Source organism: Schistocerca serialis, chromosome 3 (assembly GCF_023864345.2).
Source record: "Schistocerca serialis cubense isolate TAMUIC-IGC-003099 chromosome 3, iqSchSeri2.2, whole genome shotgun sequence".
In the NCBI taxonomy this organism is placed as follows: Eukaryota; Metazoa; Arthropoda; class Insecta; order Orthoptera; family Acrididae; genus Schistocerca; species Schistocerca serialis.
This window is the reverse complement of record NC_064640.1, coordinates 430832733-430851568: the sequence shown is the minus strand read 5'-3', so window position 1 is coordinate 430851568 and position 18836 is coordinate 430832733. Positions and strand designations below refer to the sequence as shown.

Below are 18836 nucleotides of genomic sequence, written 5' to 3'. Positions count from 1 at the left end.
TTATACACTTCTTTACAACAAATAATGCACTTATATGTAAGTAATTCACTGTCGTATAACCTTCAACTTTTTACAGCAGAAGAGACAATGGTACTGTTGACAATGTAGTACTCAGCTGTGCCAGTTGCTACAGGTCTCGCACCCTGCACTACCCTATGCTCTGGGAATGAGAAAAAGTGAATAGATTATAGTTATATAATCTGTGAGTGACACATCTTAATTCTGATGGCATAATTTATTTTTGAGTTATAGCTCAAAATGTATTACATGGTTTATGTTTCACTTCTGTTTCAGTGACTAGTAGACTATATCTGAAAATGTAAGGAGGGGACAGACCAGGGGGAGGAAGGGGGGGGGGGGAGGGGGACCTTGAAAATTCCGCATAGGGAGGCAAAATTCCTGGAGCTGTCCCTGCATAAGTACACTGTTGGCCATTAAAACTGCAACATCGGGAAGCATAGCAAATAGAGAAATTTTACTCAATTTGCATATACAGTATAGTAGGAAGAATACATGATCAAATTTGCACACAATTTGGGGGTAGGCAGGGAGCAAAATTCTGTGCACAGAGCTGTCATCTCTGGCAGCAACAAGGGTTCTAACTTTCCTGGGCATCAAAACAAACTGAGCTTTGAAGACAAATGTGTGTGTTACTCCATGCTGCTTCAGCACTATGCCAGAGTTCATCAATTGCAGTGGCTGGAGAGTAATGGCATGCCAGTCTCTTAGAAATCCACAGCCAGATATTTTCAGTGGGTGCCAGATCTGGAGAAGGCACTGGTCTCAGTAACAGTCAAACACCCTCTGTATTGAGGTAGGTCACAATAGCATGAGCATCATGCCATCTTGCATTTTCTTGTTAAAAGACAATACAATGTCATGGAGGCCTTGAAGACAGTGCAAAACCATGGCCTTTGCATACCAGAAATATAATGGTTGCTGTCCAAAGTACCAGCTATGTGAGCAAGAGATGATCGTGTTATGTATAGAATGGCACACTGTACTGTCACACCAGGTGCTGGGTGTTCGTTCTTCTTGGAACCTCCACACAAGGACACATCACTCCTGATGCACTACACAGAGACAGGACTAAGACAAGATTACATGGTGGCACTACTGTGTCCAGAGATGTCATTAGATGTATTACTGTGGACTGGTCCCTCTCTGTTGCTGTTTCGACAGAAGCCACAACAATGTTCCCCACACTCACAGACCACAGTGCTCCAGATGCAGCCGCATTGTCCGTGTGGACAGTTGTCTTGCTGCAAACAAGATCATTCCCTATCTCAAGGTATGTAATGTGGCTGTACAATCCTGCATGGCCAAGTAAACATTATGTCTGTCCTCATGTGAAGCTATTAAAACGCTGCACAGCATATCTGAGTATGGAACTCATGAATCCATCAATTCTGTATTAGAACCACAGTCATGGGGTCTTGATATATGCAAGCAGCAATATTGAGGAACAATAACCAGTAGTCTCAATAGGCCACAATCCTGTCACCACAGAATTCTGACACACGCTGCTAGACATTTCTCCGTATTACACACGATATAACACAATCTTCTCACAAACAACCAACACACTAACATGATTTGCAATTGAGAAACTCCCTGTGTAATTGACCATTGTGAGCAGAACGTAGATGGCATTACTTTTGCCTACTTCATGTAGTTATGCTGAAATGCTAATCATTTGCATATCCAAACATGTAATGCTAATATGATGTTTGTTTCATGCTGTCTTCAAGGTGTTGCAGTTTCAGTGGGCAGCAGTAAGTGATAGTGATTATGGGAAAGAAAACTAAAGTAGGTTTGCTGTATAATCACCAACAATACAGACAACACGCCAGCATGTGTTAACACAGTAGCAATAAATCAATCTCTTTATTCATCCATTAACAATATACATTGTATGGATGTAGTCAATTACAATATAGTTTCTTATCTTTAATTTGTTTAAAAAACTTGGATAATAAATACAAACATTTTATATCAGTATATATAAATCATATTACTTTTCCATATTCAGATGTTCTTGAATGTTATAAAAACTATGTGTTGGTAAAAATTGTTTAAGGTCTACCTTTAATTTATGAAATTCTTTAATTTTCTTTATTGTAGAAGGCAATGCACTAAAAAGTATTTTGGGCAGGTAGTTTACACTTTTTTGGTAGAGTGCTCCTTTGTGGGTGTGTCTGTGAAAATCACCCCTGTTCCTTGTTTCATAGTTATGAACCTGATTATTTAATGTTTAAAATTACTGGTGAGTTTTCAGAACGCATACACATTCATAGATGTATAACCTAGGAAGAGTCATTATTTTAAATTCTTTAAAGATTTCCTTGCATGACACTCTTCAGGGAACCCCTTTCATTATTCTAATAGCCCTTTTTTGAAGTTTGAAAGCTTGTTTTGCCATACCTTTATTTCCCCAGAAGATCACACCATATCTAAGCAAACTGTTCATGCAAGCATAATAGGCACACAGCAATGATTCAGTGTTGCAACATTCCCAAAGCATTCTTAGCACATAGCAGCATTTAATTAATTTTTTACTCAAAACTTTTAGATGCTTTTCCCATCTTAAGTGCTCATCCACCAATATATCGAGGAATTTTGTGTATGGAGCTTGTGCAATAACATAAGTTCCCTAACTCAGCTTTTACTCTTCTTCTAGCTTTACTTTTAATATTACTGAAATTCATCAATACCGTTTTATCCTTATTTATGATCACAGCACTATCACTAAACCATTTTCCTGTCTCATTTATTGTCCTAGAGACACTCTGCTGTAGATAATCCTCAGTGTATCCTTTTATAAAAATCTTAGTGTCATCAGCAAACATCATTGCTTCTGCAACTGTCAGATGGTTTGGCAAATCGTTTATGTACACCAAGAACAACAGATGGCCTAACACGGAACACTGGGGAACTCCATAGCTAGTTTTTTTTTAAATCTGAAAGATACTCTTTGCCTTCATGACATATTTGTACTTTCTGTTGTCTATCAGTGAGATAGGACTTGAACCATTTGAAATCAAGTCCCCTGACTCCACAAAATTCTAGTTTCATAAGCAATAAGTCATGGCTGATTAAATCAAACGCTTTAGATAAATCTAAGAATATCCCACAGCTTAATTCGTTCTTGTCCAAGGCATTTAGAATCATTTTCACAAATTGGAAGACTGCCGTTTCTGTGGATCTGTTCTTTATAAACCCATTTTGATCATTAGTCAGTATTTTATTTTTATTCAAGAAGTCAGCTAATATTTCATACATTACTCTTTCAATTACTTTAGAGAAATCTGACAATAATGACACTGGTCTATAATTATTTATGTCAGCTGTACTATTCTTTTTGTAAATTGGCTTTATTATGGAGTTTTAGTTTGGATGGGAACACCCCGGTCCTGAAAGAAGTATTAATAATGTTAGTTAGGCAAGTATCTATACCTTGTCTGGAATTCCGTCAATACCACAAGACATTTTATTTTTTAGTTTATTAATAGCATTTGTAACTTCACATTCTGTTGCTGGGTACAGAAACATTGTCTTTTCACAAGTTGGTACTTTTCTACTTTTGTTTATTGAATTGCACAGACTTTTAATTAGGTTCGGTGCTATGTTCACATAATGTTCATTGAATATATTGGCTCACTTTTAATTTTGAAATTATGAGTCTTTGTTTTACATTTTCCTATGCTATTGTTTATAACTTTCCAAATCGATTTTGATTTATTGCTTCCCTTATTAATGTATGAATCATTGCTTAGCCTTTTTGCTGCCTGTAAAACTTTCCTATAGACCCTTCTATATTTCCTATAGTATGGTTTTATTGTTGTATTTATTTTAGCATGTTTGCTTAGGTTTCTAAGGGTGGTTGCTGATTTTTTAATCCCTTGTGTTACCCATGTGTTTGTCTTCTTACTGACTTTAATTCTTTTTAATGGGAATGCTACATCGTAGCAACATTTATAATCAGTGAGAAAACTGTCATACTTTTTGCCTGCATTATCAGTTTTTTCTATGGCCCACTGCACCCTTTTTAGCGTACTATTAAATACCCTTATGTTGTTTGTATAAAGTCTTCTTTGCACATATTTTTCAGTGACTGTGCATTTCTTATTGTTCTCATTCCTTATCGTAATTTTTAAAGCCATATGGTCAGAAAAGCCTGTATCTGCTACTTCAACATTGTACTCACAGCCTTGTTGGTAAATATCTGATCAAGTGTTGTTTCAGATCCATCCTCATATCTGGTAATTTCCTGCACTGTAGGTTGCATGTTGCATGTGTTAAACAGATTTAATAATTGTATCTTGTTCTTATTACTTTTGTTGAAATTAATGTTAAAGACACCAAGAACTATTGTGCATTTTGACCTGCCTCTCAATTCATTTAAAACACCATCTATATAATATAAGAATTGGGTAAAGATACCTGATGGGGACCTATAGGTGCAAGCAATGATAGTTTGACAGTCTGTAAGTTCACAAATACAACATTCAAAATCTTTTTCTGCGCACTTCACCTTGATAAGTTTTACCTCCTTAGATTTAACATTACTTCTAACGTAGATGAAACTGTTAGAGTTACCCGTATTGCAACCTTTTCTATGAGTGTTGCAGATTAAATAAGATCTTGTTCTAAACCTCTAAGTACTTCAGTAATCCCCATATTGATTGTCTTGGAATTTTATCAAGCAAATTCTGTACAACAGTTTCACATGATTCTTTATGATCAGTGTAAGATGGAGTTACCATATCACACAATCAATGAAAAAAGACATACAATTTTTGGTAAACATGTTCTGTTAAAGCAACTTCCAAAAATACAAAACAGTTTCAATGACTTCTTCTTTCCTTTGAAACATTAAATAACTCTACAATGGCAATGTGCATTACCTCATGCTATTTTTGAAATTATACACAACATAAAAAGTGCACACTACCTTAAGGGTTAATTCTCTCAAATAGTCTGACTGGCTGGTTGCCAATCACTGTAGGAAACAGATGGTACAAGGGTGAGTATAAAAGCATAAAGAAGTTGAAAAGGCCATGTGTGAGGCTGAATCTACTGTTCTGGGGCAGCAAGGCAGCCAGTTCAATCTCTAGCAACATTTATCTGTGGTGAAAACACAGAGAGAGAGTGAAGGTAGAACAGCCTTAAAAAGACTAATATACATCGAGGTGTGGCAAGTGCACATGCCCAAAATAGATGCATGTCCCCTGAGGCTTGTCTTGCATTGCAATGACAGATTCCCAGATTCCATACCTGACAGGGAGCCCGCCCGCCTGCTGTAAAAATGTAGAAGACAGGCTGAATACACAAGTCACAGAACACAGAATGGTAAAAAAAAGTGAAATGAGAAATTTTGAATGAAAGGATAAATACAAAAGCATATTAAGTTTGAAAAGACCCCAAGTCAGGATGAGTGCTGTTCAGGACTAGACTGCCAGTTGAAAATTTAGGTAATAACAACAACTTCTAACAAGGAAAAAGGAGCACTCTAACAGTATACGGACCATCAACGGAGGGGCATCACAATGGAAACAGGTTAGGTCCCCTTCCCTGTGGATGTGCCCTTGAGTCACAAAGGGAAGACCGATACAGATCCAGTAAATCACATTAGGTTCTCTTTGGAAGGGGTACATTGTAATTGTGGCCTCTTTTATTGTTTGCAACTAGTTCATAGTGACCACAGCATACCACTCCCTGTTCCAAGCCTCCAAAAGCTAAAGATGCAATACTGACTGCAAGTCTGATCCTGGTATCCCCATCTAAAGTTTTCATCTTTCTTAACCAATTAACGATGTTGTTCACCAAATTCCTGACATGACTTGCGGTCCAGAGAAATACAGTAGAGCTCCCAATACCATGTACCATGGAGATCAGAAAGATCACATGCAGCTGAAGCCAAAACGTTGCGAGTAGAGCATTTGTTTGTGGTCTGTATAATGCTTAGATAGTGCACATTAGGAAACTCTTGTGAGCTCAAGTGCAAGTATAACAGAGGGCTTGGATGACAGCCACTAATTCTGCTGTGAATACACTACACCCATACAATAGGGAGAGTTGTTCATGGCTGCATTAATGTGTAAAGGTATAGCTGATGTGAACATTGATCTTTGAGCCATAAGTATCTCCATCTATAGTCCAGGAGTCACTATATGGTATGTGACACTGGGCACTTCTGGTAGCACTATCATTTCCCCTTCCCTGTTTCACGCAAGGTGTGTGAGGTAATGACATCAATTTGGGTACCTATATCTAAAGAATTCTTAATTTCATGGACAGACAGTGTGTGCTGTGTTTATAGAATCCACATTGATTTTTATAGACGAGATTTTTGTTCCCAAAAATGTTATAAGGCATGAGCATAAAACATTCCATTACTGCATAACAGACTGACATCATCACTATACACCTGTAATTAAGTGCATGTGTTCAACAAGCCTTCTTGGAAATGGCAATGACCTGCACGTTTTTCCCATTTAATCGGTACCCTTCATTGCTCCACCAATCTATAAAAGTGCCGCTAGAAGATGACTTTTGTACCACTAGATTCGCCCAGAACAGAGAGGAAAAAAATGGCACAATGCAGAGTGATCTACTATTTACATTGGCCCAAAGAACAGATCTAGACAGACCTTCAAGTGAACAAGTGAAATACACACTTCAAGCATTTTGGCTCACTGTGGACATATACTGCATAATTCAGTCTTAAGTGGTGGCACTAGATCTGTATGGAAGGTCTCCCAGCTTTTACCAGAAGACTTTCCACAGGGCTTGACTGAAAGGCATGAGTTGCAAGTCAGATCCTGACATGGTAAACCATATATAGTTGCTGTACTAATGATGCAGTCACCAATCGATAAACCACGCTCCCATACTGCAGTCAAGGTAGAACAAAGTCTTTGTAAAGATGACACAGGGTAGAGCCTTGTGCAGGAGATGTTACTAAACCAGAGGGAGTTACATATTTCAATACACACTTTATTTTAAGTTGGTAACAGATGGAGCCACATCAACCATATATCAAATAAAAGTCCCACAAAATTAGACACCTACCATAGTGAGCAGTTTAGTTTGAAGGTAAAGTTTTGGATGTGGATGAACAGCTCTTCATCAGCAGAAATTAATATCAAGTTCTGGTAGTGGAAATTGGTGCCCTTTAGTAGGTATTTAACAACATGTAAGTTGAAGAACTGTTATAATAAAAAGGTCATTGACATATAAGGACAGTAAGACAGCAGTTGTAGGATGCATTGGTTCAAAAGTGAAATAACCAGAGAGAAAATTTCAGATAAAATAGCCTCTGAAATCCCACTCATACAGTGTGGGAAGGGTGTGGTAACACCATTACATGACAAAGGCCTTTCTTAAGTCAAAGAAGACAAGGATGATGATGGGCAAAACCCATTGTTATAACCAACTTCAAATGAGTTAGGTGGTCAGTTCGGAGCAGCCCTTCCCTCATCTCAAGAGACCAACCCAGCCACCAGTTTACCATTAAAATATATGTGAGGCTGATTCATTCATTCACCCACCCCCTCCCTTCTCCCTCAACACATCCCCTTTGGGTCCCTCCCCTTTTATTCTATTTGTTTGTTTATTTAGTATACTTTATCTGCATAATTGCTTCCTTCTGCCATTTTATCCTCTACATGCTCTTTTCTCATCTTTGAGCTGAAGTTGGAACAGCACTAACTGATTTACTATCTTTGCTCCCTTTATCCTCATATCTTATGGGCCTTCCTTAACCAGGGTTCCGAGCAACCTGCTTCTGACTGCCTCTCCCACTTCCCCAACATGTGCCCATTTTCTCTCCTGGAGAAAAAACACCTGGTTCCTGAAAGTACGAGGCCAATTTCTAATACAAAACAAATGGGTACATTATGGGAATGACTACATTGTCCTGGTGCTGCAGCTCAACTGCGAAGCTCATCAACATTTTCAGTCTGTCTTATATGCCTGTCAACCATTCAATGCCCGTACTATATGGTATGTGATTGCCTTTATTCCTTCAGGTATTTTTATTTCACCCTAAACTTTGCATTACTGTATTTACTACAGACTTGTTTATTCTTTTATAAGTGTTTCTATCATCTGTATTGAGAGTTTTCTGTCCTGAAAGTAAGCTATCAGCAGCCCCCCTGTCTCTCTCTGTAAATTTAATAAATTTCTGAAAGGGATTTCTTTTTTTCTCAGTTGTAGAATAGAAAAACATTACAGTAAACATACCAGCATTCAGATAACAACAGACAGCTAGTTAGCAGGGGTGACTCAAGTGCAAAACCTCATCAGTACACATATGATTATTAACACTGCAAGTTATTTGGAATACACCACACTCACAGAAAAAAATTGGTACCAACAAACCAGACACAAGCAGAAGGGTGGGTAGTTGGAGCAACTGTTGATGTTAAAGGTTCCAGTTATTCCATTACTCAGAAAATTAATCTAACATGCACAAAAATAGAAGTATACTACACTAGTACTAATTAAGGGCAGTTACAACATTTATAGCATACTCACCGGCCTAAGAGGAATGAAGCGTGGTACACCACCTCCTGCACGCACCATTGGCACATAGCAGTCAAAATATGGTTCAATAATTATAACTTCATCACCAGGGTTTGTGTGGCCAAGTATAGAAGCAAACAATGCTTCGTATGCTCCACAGGTAACAAGAATTTCACTCTGAGCATCAATACTTCTTCCAATTAACTTTGAATACAGTCTGCTGAGAGCACTTATTAGACGTGGATGTCCCTTCAAATGAAAATTCACAATACGCTACAGAACATTCACATACTTTCATGTAAATGTAATAAATTGTGTTCTATGGTATATTTATCGCAAATTAATTTGAAAAACACGTGATCTTTAAAAATAATGTACTGCAATATTTGCACATTATCAAGTAACAGAAATTAACCATCCTTCATAAAATCACAACCAGCCAGAAACTTTCTCATTTCAGTAAATGTCTGCTCTCATCTGGTGGTACTTGCAGGAATTGTTCCAACCTGTTATAGTTGGTTTATTTGCACAATCTAGTACACTTCACAGTGCCTCTCTTTAATAAAACTTTTATTTCAGTTTAATGCTTGGCTCTAGAAGAGATTCCCCTTCAACACTATATCCCACCTTTCTTCTTGCTCCACTTTTGTTTCAACACATGCTTCCATTATACTTTACTCATCATCATCATCATCATCATCATCATCATCATCCTCCTCCTCCTCAACAGCAGGGTACCCGGAGCTCCCTTGAACTTTATGTTTTCTTGTTGTTACCTCCCGCAACAGGTTAATACAAAAACACCCTGAAGGAGGTCACTTGCACTAGTGACCGAAACGTCGGAAGTTTTATGTATAGACAATACGGTCACAAATCCAGAAAAATTTTATTGACAGATTAATACATTGTTAACTTTACACTTCTCTCAGAAATCGAATACAACAGGTATTATAACTAACATTACTCTGGACTTTTATTTGGGAGGATGGCATTTCAAATCCCTATCCAGCCATCCAGATTTAGGCTTCCACATGATCAATGTTCCTCTTACATAAACTCCATACACCTAAAGAGGAGTGACAGCTTGCAGCACTATTGCCAGCTTTCTACTGTGATACCAAAACTGTGCGACTGTTGAGCTGCAGCAACATGGAGGCACTGCTATAGTGACACATACAAAATTCTGTTACACGACTGGTAATGGTTGATATGTGAAGCAGCCACACTAAGTCCACTTTAACTGTCAGTGCTCCTCTTTTGCAGTATGGACTGTAGCTCTTTAACTCCTTCAAAGTGGACTGGAAGCATACATGCTTCATACATGGTCTGTTCCATACTATCAAAGTGGTCCATTAAAAAATTAATTCATACCAGTGGTTCTGAGACACACTTGTGCTCTTAAGTTAAGGTATCTTTCAGATCCACAAAACACAATAAGTCATAGTGACAATTTGTGTAATAAAAGGTGCCCCAGTAATATTGTGATGTATGACATGATGATACAGATACATGGTATACCATAAAACAAGCCATGAGCAGTGAATGGTCTCTCTCCACTGGTGGGCAGACATAACATCAATATGATGTTCATGTATGGTAATACTGGATGTACAATGGTTACCTATACTGGTAGTATGCCACTGAAGAGACTTATGGCAATGTCTCCTGCTGTTGAATAAGCAGCTTTGGATGGTCAGCAGTGGTCCATGGTGACAGTGTTAACTCTGCAATTCTTTAGTTCAGAGTGTCCAGTCTATGTTCAATTAAATTTAAGTCCACAGAGTGGCCTGCCATTGTAGACTTGAGGCATTTTTATATTTCATGTATTCGTCCACTTGGCCCACACTGTTTAGTCTGGCACTAGCAACATTGCTAGCTTTCAGACGAATCCTTCTTCAGAGCCACTGAGTATACATAAACAAACACTTACAAACACACAAAAACTTACACCTGCACAATTATGCTGTCATAGCCATACAGTTGTATGTTTCACTTTTTGCCTGAAATTACTCTGGGAAACCTAATCAGAGTGACTGGATAGAGCAAACTCCATTCTCTTGAATATCTTTAATCCTTGAATTACTTATATTCCACCAATGACTTATTTGTAGTATTCATACAATAAAAATGGAATTTTTACATTATAGGAATAAACAGCTTATGCATTTCTGATGCTGTCATGCTTATACACTGTTTCTATTAATTCCTGATTCTGAAATAGTTTTCCATATGATGGCTTTTGTTCCATATGGAAGGAAGCAAGATTTAGATGAAGCTTGTGTATAAAGTGGAGTGGTGCCTCAAAGTGAGCAATGATCAAAACCTGCTACCTCTGCCTCTCCTCCCCCCCCCCCCCCCCCCACCTTCCCTCACCCATGTGGATATCCCCCACAACTTTTTCCATGAATTGAACTGAGGCATTTTTTATCCTTTTGTTGAAAAGTTCCCATCAAAGGTAAAAACTTAACCAGGATAATATCTACTCATGGTATACTGATGCGACACACTCAGCATTAACACTAAACTGTAACAGGAACACACCCAGAATATTGGACTCACTGCCATCATCATACAAATATTAGCAAAATTTATATGCATATGAGGCAAAGGACATTCACCTTATAAGCAATCTAATAGATATGCCACCCTACTGATTACACTGTGCAATAATGAAAATGTAAATCAAATGAAAATAGCCAATTCCTATCAATTCTATTGTGCTGATCGCGAATATCACAAAGACTATTCAAAAGCAGCTTTAGTTTTCATTTTACACTGTTTTATTACAGTGAGATCATTATATAAGGATTTTATTTTAAGTTTAAAATCAAATATTATAATTGTTCAAAAAAATGGTTCAAATGGCTCTGAGCACTATGGGACTTAACATCTGAGGCCATCAGTCCCCTAGAACTTAGAACTACTTAAACCTGACTAACCTAAGGACATCACACACATCCGTGCCGGAGGCAGGATTCGAACCTGCGACCATAGCAGTCGCGCGGTTCCAGACTGAAGCTCCTAGAACCGCTTGGCAGCAGTGGCCGGCTATTATAATTGTTTGTCAAAGAATAATAACTAGTAACAATGGATTATAATATTGTCCCTGGCCTTACTTGTGTGTAATACTTTGGATATAAACGTTTTGATACCAATTTTAGTAATCTTTTTGTCTCCCTTCTCTTCAACTTCAGTGATTTTATTAATGCACATAATTTTTGCAAATTTGAAAATGCCATGAGTTTGTGTTAACAATGCTGACATATTTTGCTATGTGTGTGGAGAAGCGACATTTGCTTCACAAAAACAGCAAAGAACTCTATTTATTAAAAAAGCTTAAAGTTGTTATTTTGGGTGCAAAATAGATGATCAGGATAGACCCTGGGCTCCACATGAGATCTGCAACACTTGTGCCAGCAACCTCATGAATTGGATGCATGGGAAAGGATGTTCAATGCCCTTTGCAGTGCCCTTGATCTGGCATGAGCCACCTAACCATGTCAGTGACTGCTAATTTTGTATGGTTCCTCCTATCAAGAAGGGAACATCTCAGAAGAAGAAGCGGACTGTGATCCATCCTAACATTCCATCTGCCATACATCCAGTTGTACATGGGGAAGGATTGCCTATACCTGAACCACCGACAGAGTACGAGCTTACTTCTGATGGGGATTCTGAATGTCCTGAATCATATATATCAAAAGATCCAGAGTTTCTTCCAAATATATCATAAACTGACGATGCATAAAAATTGACTCAAAATGAGTTAAGTGATCTCATTAGAGATTTGGAGCTCTCTAAAGCTAAGGCTGAGATTTTAGGATCAAGATTGCAGCAGCGTAATTTTCTGGAAAGCAATGTAAATGTTTCATTCTACCGCAGAAGAGAGCAACAATTCATTCCTCTTTTTTAACATGCAAGCTGCAAGGCTCTCAGAATTAATTACAGCCCTGATGAGTGGAGACACTCTATTAATTTGTCACAGCTGAGCTTAAAAGCAGTGCTTTTACATATTGGTAATGAGCTTCCTTCTATTCCAGTCGGGCATAGTGAGCATATGAGAGAGTCATACCCAAACATCAAAACTTTACTAGAAGCCACCAAGCATAATGACTCTCAATGTCAGATTTGTGGTGCCTTGAAAGTGGTTGCACTACTATTAGATATTCAGTTAGGGTATACTAAATATTGCTGCTTTCTCTGTGAATGGGATAGCCGAGCTCATGCATCTCATTACAGTAAACATGAATGGCCCACCAGAAAATCTCTTCAGCCAGGTATAAAGAACATTAAGAGTGAACTTCTGGTAGACCCTAAAAAGATTCTGCTCCCACCCTCGCACATCAAGTTGGGTCTCATGTAAAACTTTTTTTAAGGGAATGAACAAAGATTGTGACATGTTTAAGTACTTAAGGCAAAAATTCCCTTACTTAAGTGATGCCAAACTAAAGGAGGGCATCTTTGTAGGCCCACAGATTCGAGAGCTTTTTGGAGACCATATTTTTGATGGAATCATACAAGGTGATGAGAAGCATGCATGGGAATGTTTTAAGACAGTCTGTTTACAGTTATTAGGGAACAAACGAGTAATAAAATACAAGGAGATTGTAGATAACATGTTGTAATCTTATGAAAAACTTTGTTGCAACATGTCACTGAAAATGCATTTCTTACATAGTCATCTTGATTTCTTCCCCAAAGACTGTGGTGCACTAAGTGATGAACATGGGGAGCGATTTCATCAAGATATTGCCACATTTGAGAAGCAGTATGCCAGAAAGTGGAGCCCCACTACTTTAGCAGATTACTGCTGGACTGTTATAAGGGATGTTCCCAAGTACGTGTATAAACGTCAAGCCAAGAGAAAACGGTCATCTTCTGAATTTACCTCTGAAAAAAAAAAAAAAAAATACGTAATTGTATATACTGTACATATGGACCTTTAACATTTGTAATTCTTTATATACATTTGTGACCAGTTAATTTATATATTTTCTTTTGTGCTTTGCATAGTGTCGCAGAAGAAGCTGAGTAGCACAGTCACTGTGGTGAAGTGGTTATGATACTACACTGTTGCATGGAGGGTCGCGAGTTCAAAACTCACCTGAACCGTAAAATTTTAATTTCTATATTCGGTTCAAGTTCATTCTAGAAGTATCCACAAATGTCAGGAATCTTTGTACTGGAATGTTCTGTAACTGTATATATATCGTATGCGTTCTGGCTGGAGGCAGTTCGCCCCGTGCTCTTGTATGTGCAAGTGCTGAATAAACCTTCGTTAAGTGAAGTTAGTGTTCATCGTTCACCTAATTACACCTTCTTCTACATGACATTATTCTGGTGGAGGTGCTGGGTATTGGAACTTGTGATAGCGCACATTATTGACGACACAGTGGCTCCCATCAGACCATGACAGAGCCGCCGTTTACGTGGCGAGAAAACCGAGTTGGAGCCATATTAATCAGATCGCAATCTATCGGAGATGGAAGAAGAAGACAACGTTACGATGACAGCAACTGTGTGCCACTACATGAGTCATCCTTCTGGGTTCTCCGGGGCCAATGGCCTAGATCCAAATAAGTGGCTGAAGGTAAACAGGCGTACAGCCAAATTTGACAAATGGGATGACACCGTGTGTTTGGCTCACATATTTTTCTACTTGGAGGGCACTGCCAAGCAATGGTATGAGAAGAACAAGGAGAAGTTCACAAGCTGGGAAGTATTCCGGGTTGAACTGCGAAGGTATTTCGGTGACACACAATGACAGACGTGCTTGACTGAAGATGAGTTTAAGTGCAGGGCACAGTGTCCAGGAGAAACCACAGCATCCTACAGTCAAGACATCTTGGAGCTGTGTAGAATAGTGGATCCTAGAATGAAGGAGGAAGATAAGGTTGCACATCTCATGAAGAGTGTTTCTGAGGACATGTATAAAGCCCTACTCCTGAAGGAGGTTTTGACAGCAGACAACTTCATAAAATGGTGCCAGTATATTGAGACAATGCATCAAAAAAGAATTACATGCAAGAAGTTTGAACAGCTTCCAAACGTTGTATCGATGTCTGTGATGGAGGAATAAACTGATTTCACAAGTGTTCTTCAGCAGATAGTGAGAGAGGAAGTCCAGAAGGCACTTGGATTGCATGGCGAGCAAAAAACCGAGACGTTTCAAGAGGTCATAAGGGAGGAAGTGGAACAGACACTGACCCCAATCTCTCGTCCTTCATTTCCCTTTAAAATAGTGAAAAAGTCGAGACCCGGGTGAAGTTACATTCCTGCAATGCTGCATGAGGAACCTGTTTGGGCACCATGTCTGGAGGACCCAGGATACCCAACCAGTATGTTTCCACTGCAGATGACCGGGACATGTGGTGTGCTATTGTCAAGAAAGGCAGCGGATATTTTATGATGCCTGCACCAGAAGACAGCAGACTGATCTTAGCCGACGCCAACTCTGGGACGACGAAGATGAACAAGAAGATGTGGGTGCAGCATGACGTAGGTCACCATTGCCGCAAGCTAGCCACTTGAGAGGCCGCTCACCAACATGCTGATCAAGGTCTCCATTGTCATTCAGAAGCTCCAGTCGATCACCTAGCCGCCGCAACCTGGAAAACTATAGGTGAGACCCAATGAGAAAAATTCTCTGCTGTCAATAACTACAAAAATGATAGGAAACTATGTCAATATCCTCATGGATGGCCGACCAGCCCAAGCTCTTGTGGACTCTGGAGCATTATATTCTGTCATTTTGGAGAAGTACCATCGTCAGTTGCAGAAAATCGTATTCGTCAACAGCAAAACATCTCTGCTGGAGGTGGCTAATGGGAAATATCTAAAACCTACATGAAGATGTGTCAGTCGTGTGGGTATAAGTGGCCATACACTGACCTTAGACTTCATCATCTTACAATAGTGTAGTCATGACATCATTCTTGGATGGGATTTTTTGAAAGCTTCTCAGGCAATTATAGCTTGTAGTGGCTCGAGATTATGCTAGACTAGATGAGATACTGTGGAGAGGAAGATGCGCATCTGAGTGTGTGGAGACTGTGTGTGCTGGATGAAATGATCATTCCTGCAGTTAGTGCTACAAAGGTAACTGTCACGTGTGATGCCATGCATCAACCCATGGATCTTGTAGGGGAATGTAAGAGAAGCATGCCACTGAAGAATAACTTGGTCACCCCAACCTCTGTCATCTCGTTTAAGAACAGATTCGGTGGATTGTGGATAGTTAACTGTTGCCGAGAACAACAGATCCTTCCATGACACGTGCGTAGCAAATGCTGAACTGTTAATTGCCAAACAGCTAAACGTCACAAACCCCCCCCCCCCCCCCAAGCCGAGTCTGTGGGCGAAATCGGCACTACTACTACAAAACAAGATCTTCTAGCTTGACTGTCACCAAATCTCATTAAGGAACAACAGAAGAAGCTACTTGCCATTCTTCAAGAGTTCTCTGAATGCTTAAATCCACAGGTGAAGAGCAAATTAGACACATCGATGGTGAAGCACCGGATGAGCACTGGAGACCATCAACCAATAAGCCAGAGAGCATACCGCGTGTCAGCAATGGAACGTCGAATAATTCGCGATAAGGTACAGAAAATGACGAGGAATGACATCATTCAGCCTTCGCAGAGCCCATGGTCATCACCAGTGGTTCTCGTCAGGAAGAAGGTTGGCGGTTTTGTGTTGATAACTAAAAATGACATTTACCCCTTCCACGAACTGACGATACACTAGATTGTCTGAAGGGGGCTAAGTTTTTCTCAACCATGGACATGTACTCGGGATGCTCACAAATCGAAGTAGATGAGGCTGATCATGAGAAAACTGCATTCATCACCCCTGAAGGCCTGTATGAGTTTAAGGTAATGCTGTTTGGTTTCTGTAATGCACCAGCAACTTTTAAATGGATGATGGATAATCTTCTAAGTCACCTGAAGTGGATGTGTCTTTGTTATTTAGATGACATTATAGAGTTCTCAGAGACATTTGATGAACATATAAAAAGACTGAGGGCCATTCGTAAGTGTCTCCAACAAGGTAGACTGAAACTTAATCCAAGAAAGTGTCTCTTTGGGACAAAAGAAATCAAAATACTTGGACACCTCGTGTCAAACGAAGGTGTGCAGCCAGACCCAGAAAAGGTGAAACCTATAATGGAATTTCCTATTCCTAACAGTATTAGAGATGTGAGAAGCTTCCTCAGATTATGTTCTTATTACCATTGTTTTATCAAAGACTTTTGTATCAAAGCTAGGCCACTCCAAGAGTTGTTACAAGCCAATGCTAAATTTATCTGGTGTGGTGCTCAACAAGATTCTTTCGACGTGCTGCGAAAAGCTCTGATGACTGACCCTGTACTTTGTCTGTATGATGAGAGAGCACCTACAGAACTACACACAGATGCCAGTGGGTATGGGATCGGTGCTGTTCTGGTTCAAATTTCGGATGGAAAAGAGAAGATTATAGCTTATGCTACTAGGACACTTACAAAAGCCGAGAGAAACTACTCAACTACAGAAAGAGAATATCTTGCTGTGATCTGGGCCATGTGCAAATTTCGACAGTTATCTCTATGGAAGGTCATTCACAGTTGTTACAGACCATCATTCAGTTTGTTGGTTAACAGGTCTTAAGGGTTGGGTTGTTTTGGGGGAAGAGACCAAACAGCGATGTCATCGGATTAGGGAAGGACGGGGAAGGAAGTCAGCCGTGCCCTTTCAAAGGAACCAACCCGGCATTTGCCTGGAACGATTTAGGGAAATCATGGAAAACCTAAATCAGGATGGCCGGATGCGGGATTGAACCATCGTCCTCCCAAATGCGAGTCCAGTGTGCTAACCACTGCGCCACCTCGCTCGGTCAGGTCTTAAGGATCTGACAGGATGACTCACCAGGTGGGCACTACATCTTCAAAAATATGACATTACCATAGTGTACAAAAGTGTAAGAAAACACCAAGATGCCAACTGTCTCTCAAGAAAGCCTGTGCAAGACCATCAAGACTTTGATGAAGATAGTGACTGTCTCGCAGCACACCAGGATCTCTCTGCTGAGCAGAAGAAGGACGCCAAGATATCTCAAATTATGCTTGCATTAAATCAGTCAGAGGATGTTAAAGGACAATTTAAGGTGGTTAATGGATTACTTTTCAAGAGAAACTTTGATCCGTTTGGAAAAAGGTCGCTACCAGTTATTCCTAAACACGTGTGCTTAGATATTCTACAGAAATTCCATGACACACCTGAGCCCGGACATTTAGGATTTATTAAGACATACGTTAGGATCCGCAAGAAATTTTTATGGCCAGGTTTATTTAGGAGTGTCCGTCACTTTGTGTCACACTGTTGAGAGTGGCAGAGGAGACGAGCAGTTCCTCAGAAACCACCTGGCCGACTCATACCAATTCCACCAGCCGAAATGCCTTTCCAGCGTGCTGGGACTGACCTCCTCTGACGATTTCCAATGTCTGCTAGTGGCAATAGATGGATTATTGTTTGCACTGATTATCTGACATGCTATGCCATTACAAAAGCCATGAGAACAGCCGAAGCATTCGAGGTAGCCAAATTCATTGTGGAAGACAATGTATTGAAACACGGTGCCTCAAGGTCGTTAATTATGGATTGAGGTAAAGTTTTGCAACCGAACCTTGTGACAGAGATAAACCATCGGTGCAATGTTACTCATCCGCAAACTAACAGGCTTACTGAATGCCTTAGTAAGACCTTGGCTGACATGCTATCAGTGTTTGTCAATGTTGAGCAGAGCAACTGGGATGAGGTGCTACCTTTCATTATGTTTGCCTACAACATTGACAATCAAGACATCACACAGGATTTACGACATTTTGCCTGGTGCATGGGCGTGAGGGGACTACGACGATGGACACTGTGTTTCCGTTACATCCTAATGACGTGGATGGTGCCTACATCCAGGTGTTAACCAGAGCTGAGGAAGCTTGGCAGTTGGCTCGACTCCGCACGCTGCAGGCTCAAGAAAATGATCGCTGAAGGTATGACGCAAGCCACTGCCCTAATGTCTACAAGCTTGGTAACCTTGTCTGGATCTTCACTCCTGTTTGGAAGGTTGGTCTCTCTGAGAAGCTTCTCAGGTGCTACTTTGGACCTTATAAGGTTGTAAAACAGTTGTCTGCTGTTACTTATGAAGTTGAATATTTCAACCCCGACACAAGACGACGAAAGATCAGAGATACTGTCCACGTCCTTCGAATGAAGCCCCATAAGGATCCTGCAACCCAGGGTAAATTTGAAGCTCCAGCGACAGGCAACAAG

At 39.8% G+C, this 18836-nt stretch overlaps 1 protein-coding gene across 5 annotated transcripts in view; it reads right to left on the bottom strand.

The window, feature by feature from the left end:
* LOC126470313 (kynurenine aminotransferase) overlaps window positions 1–18836 on the bottom strand; it is a 47115-nt gene that overhangs the window by 22842 nt on the left and 5437 nt on the right. For all 5 annotated transcript variants that reach the window (XM_050098086.1, XM_050098085.1, XM_050098084.1 and 2 more), the window contains exon 4: window positions 8542–8778. In XM_050098086.1, the coding sequence (XP_049954043.1) occupies window positions 8542–8778 (237 nt within the window). The remainder of the gene's footprint in view (window positions 1–8541; window positions 8779–18836) is intronic.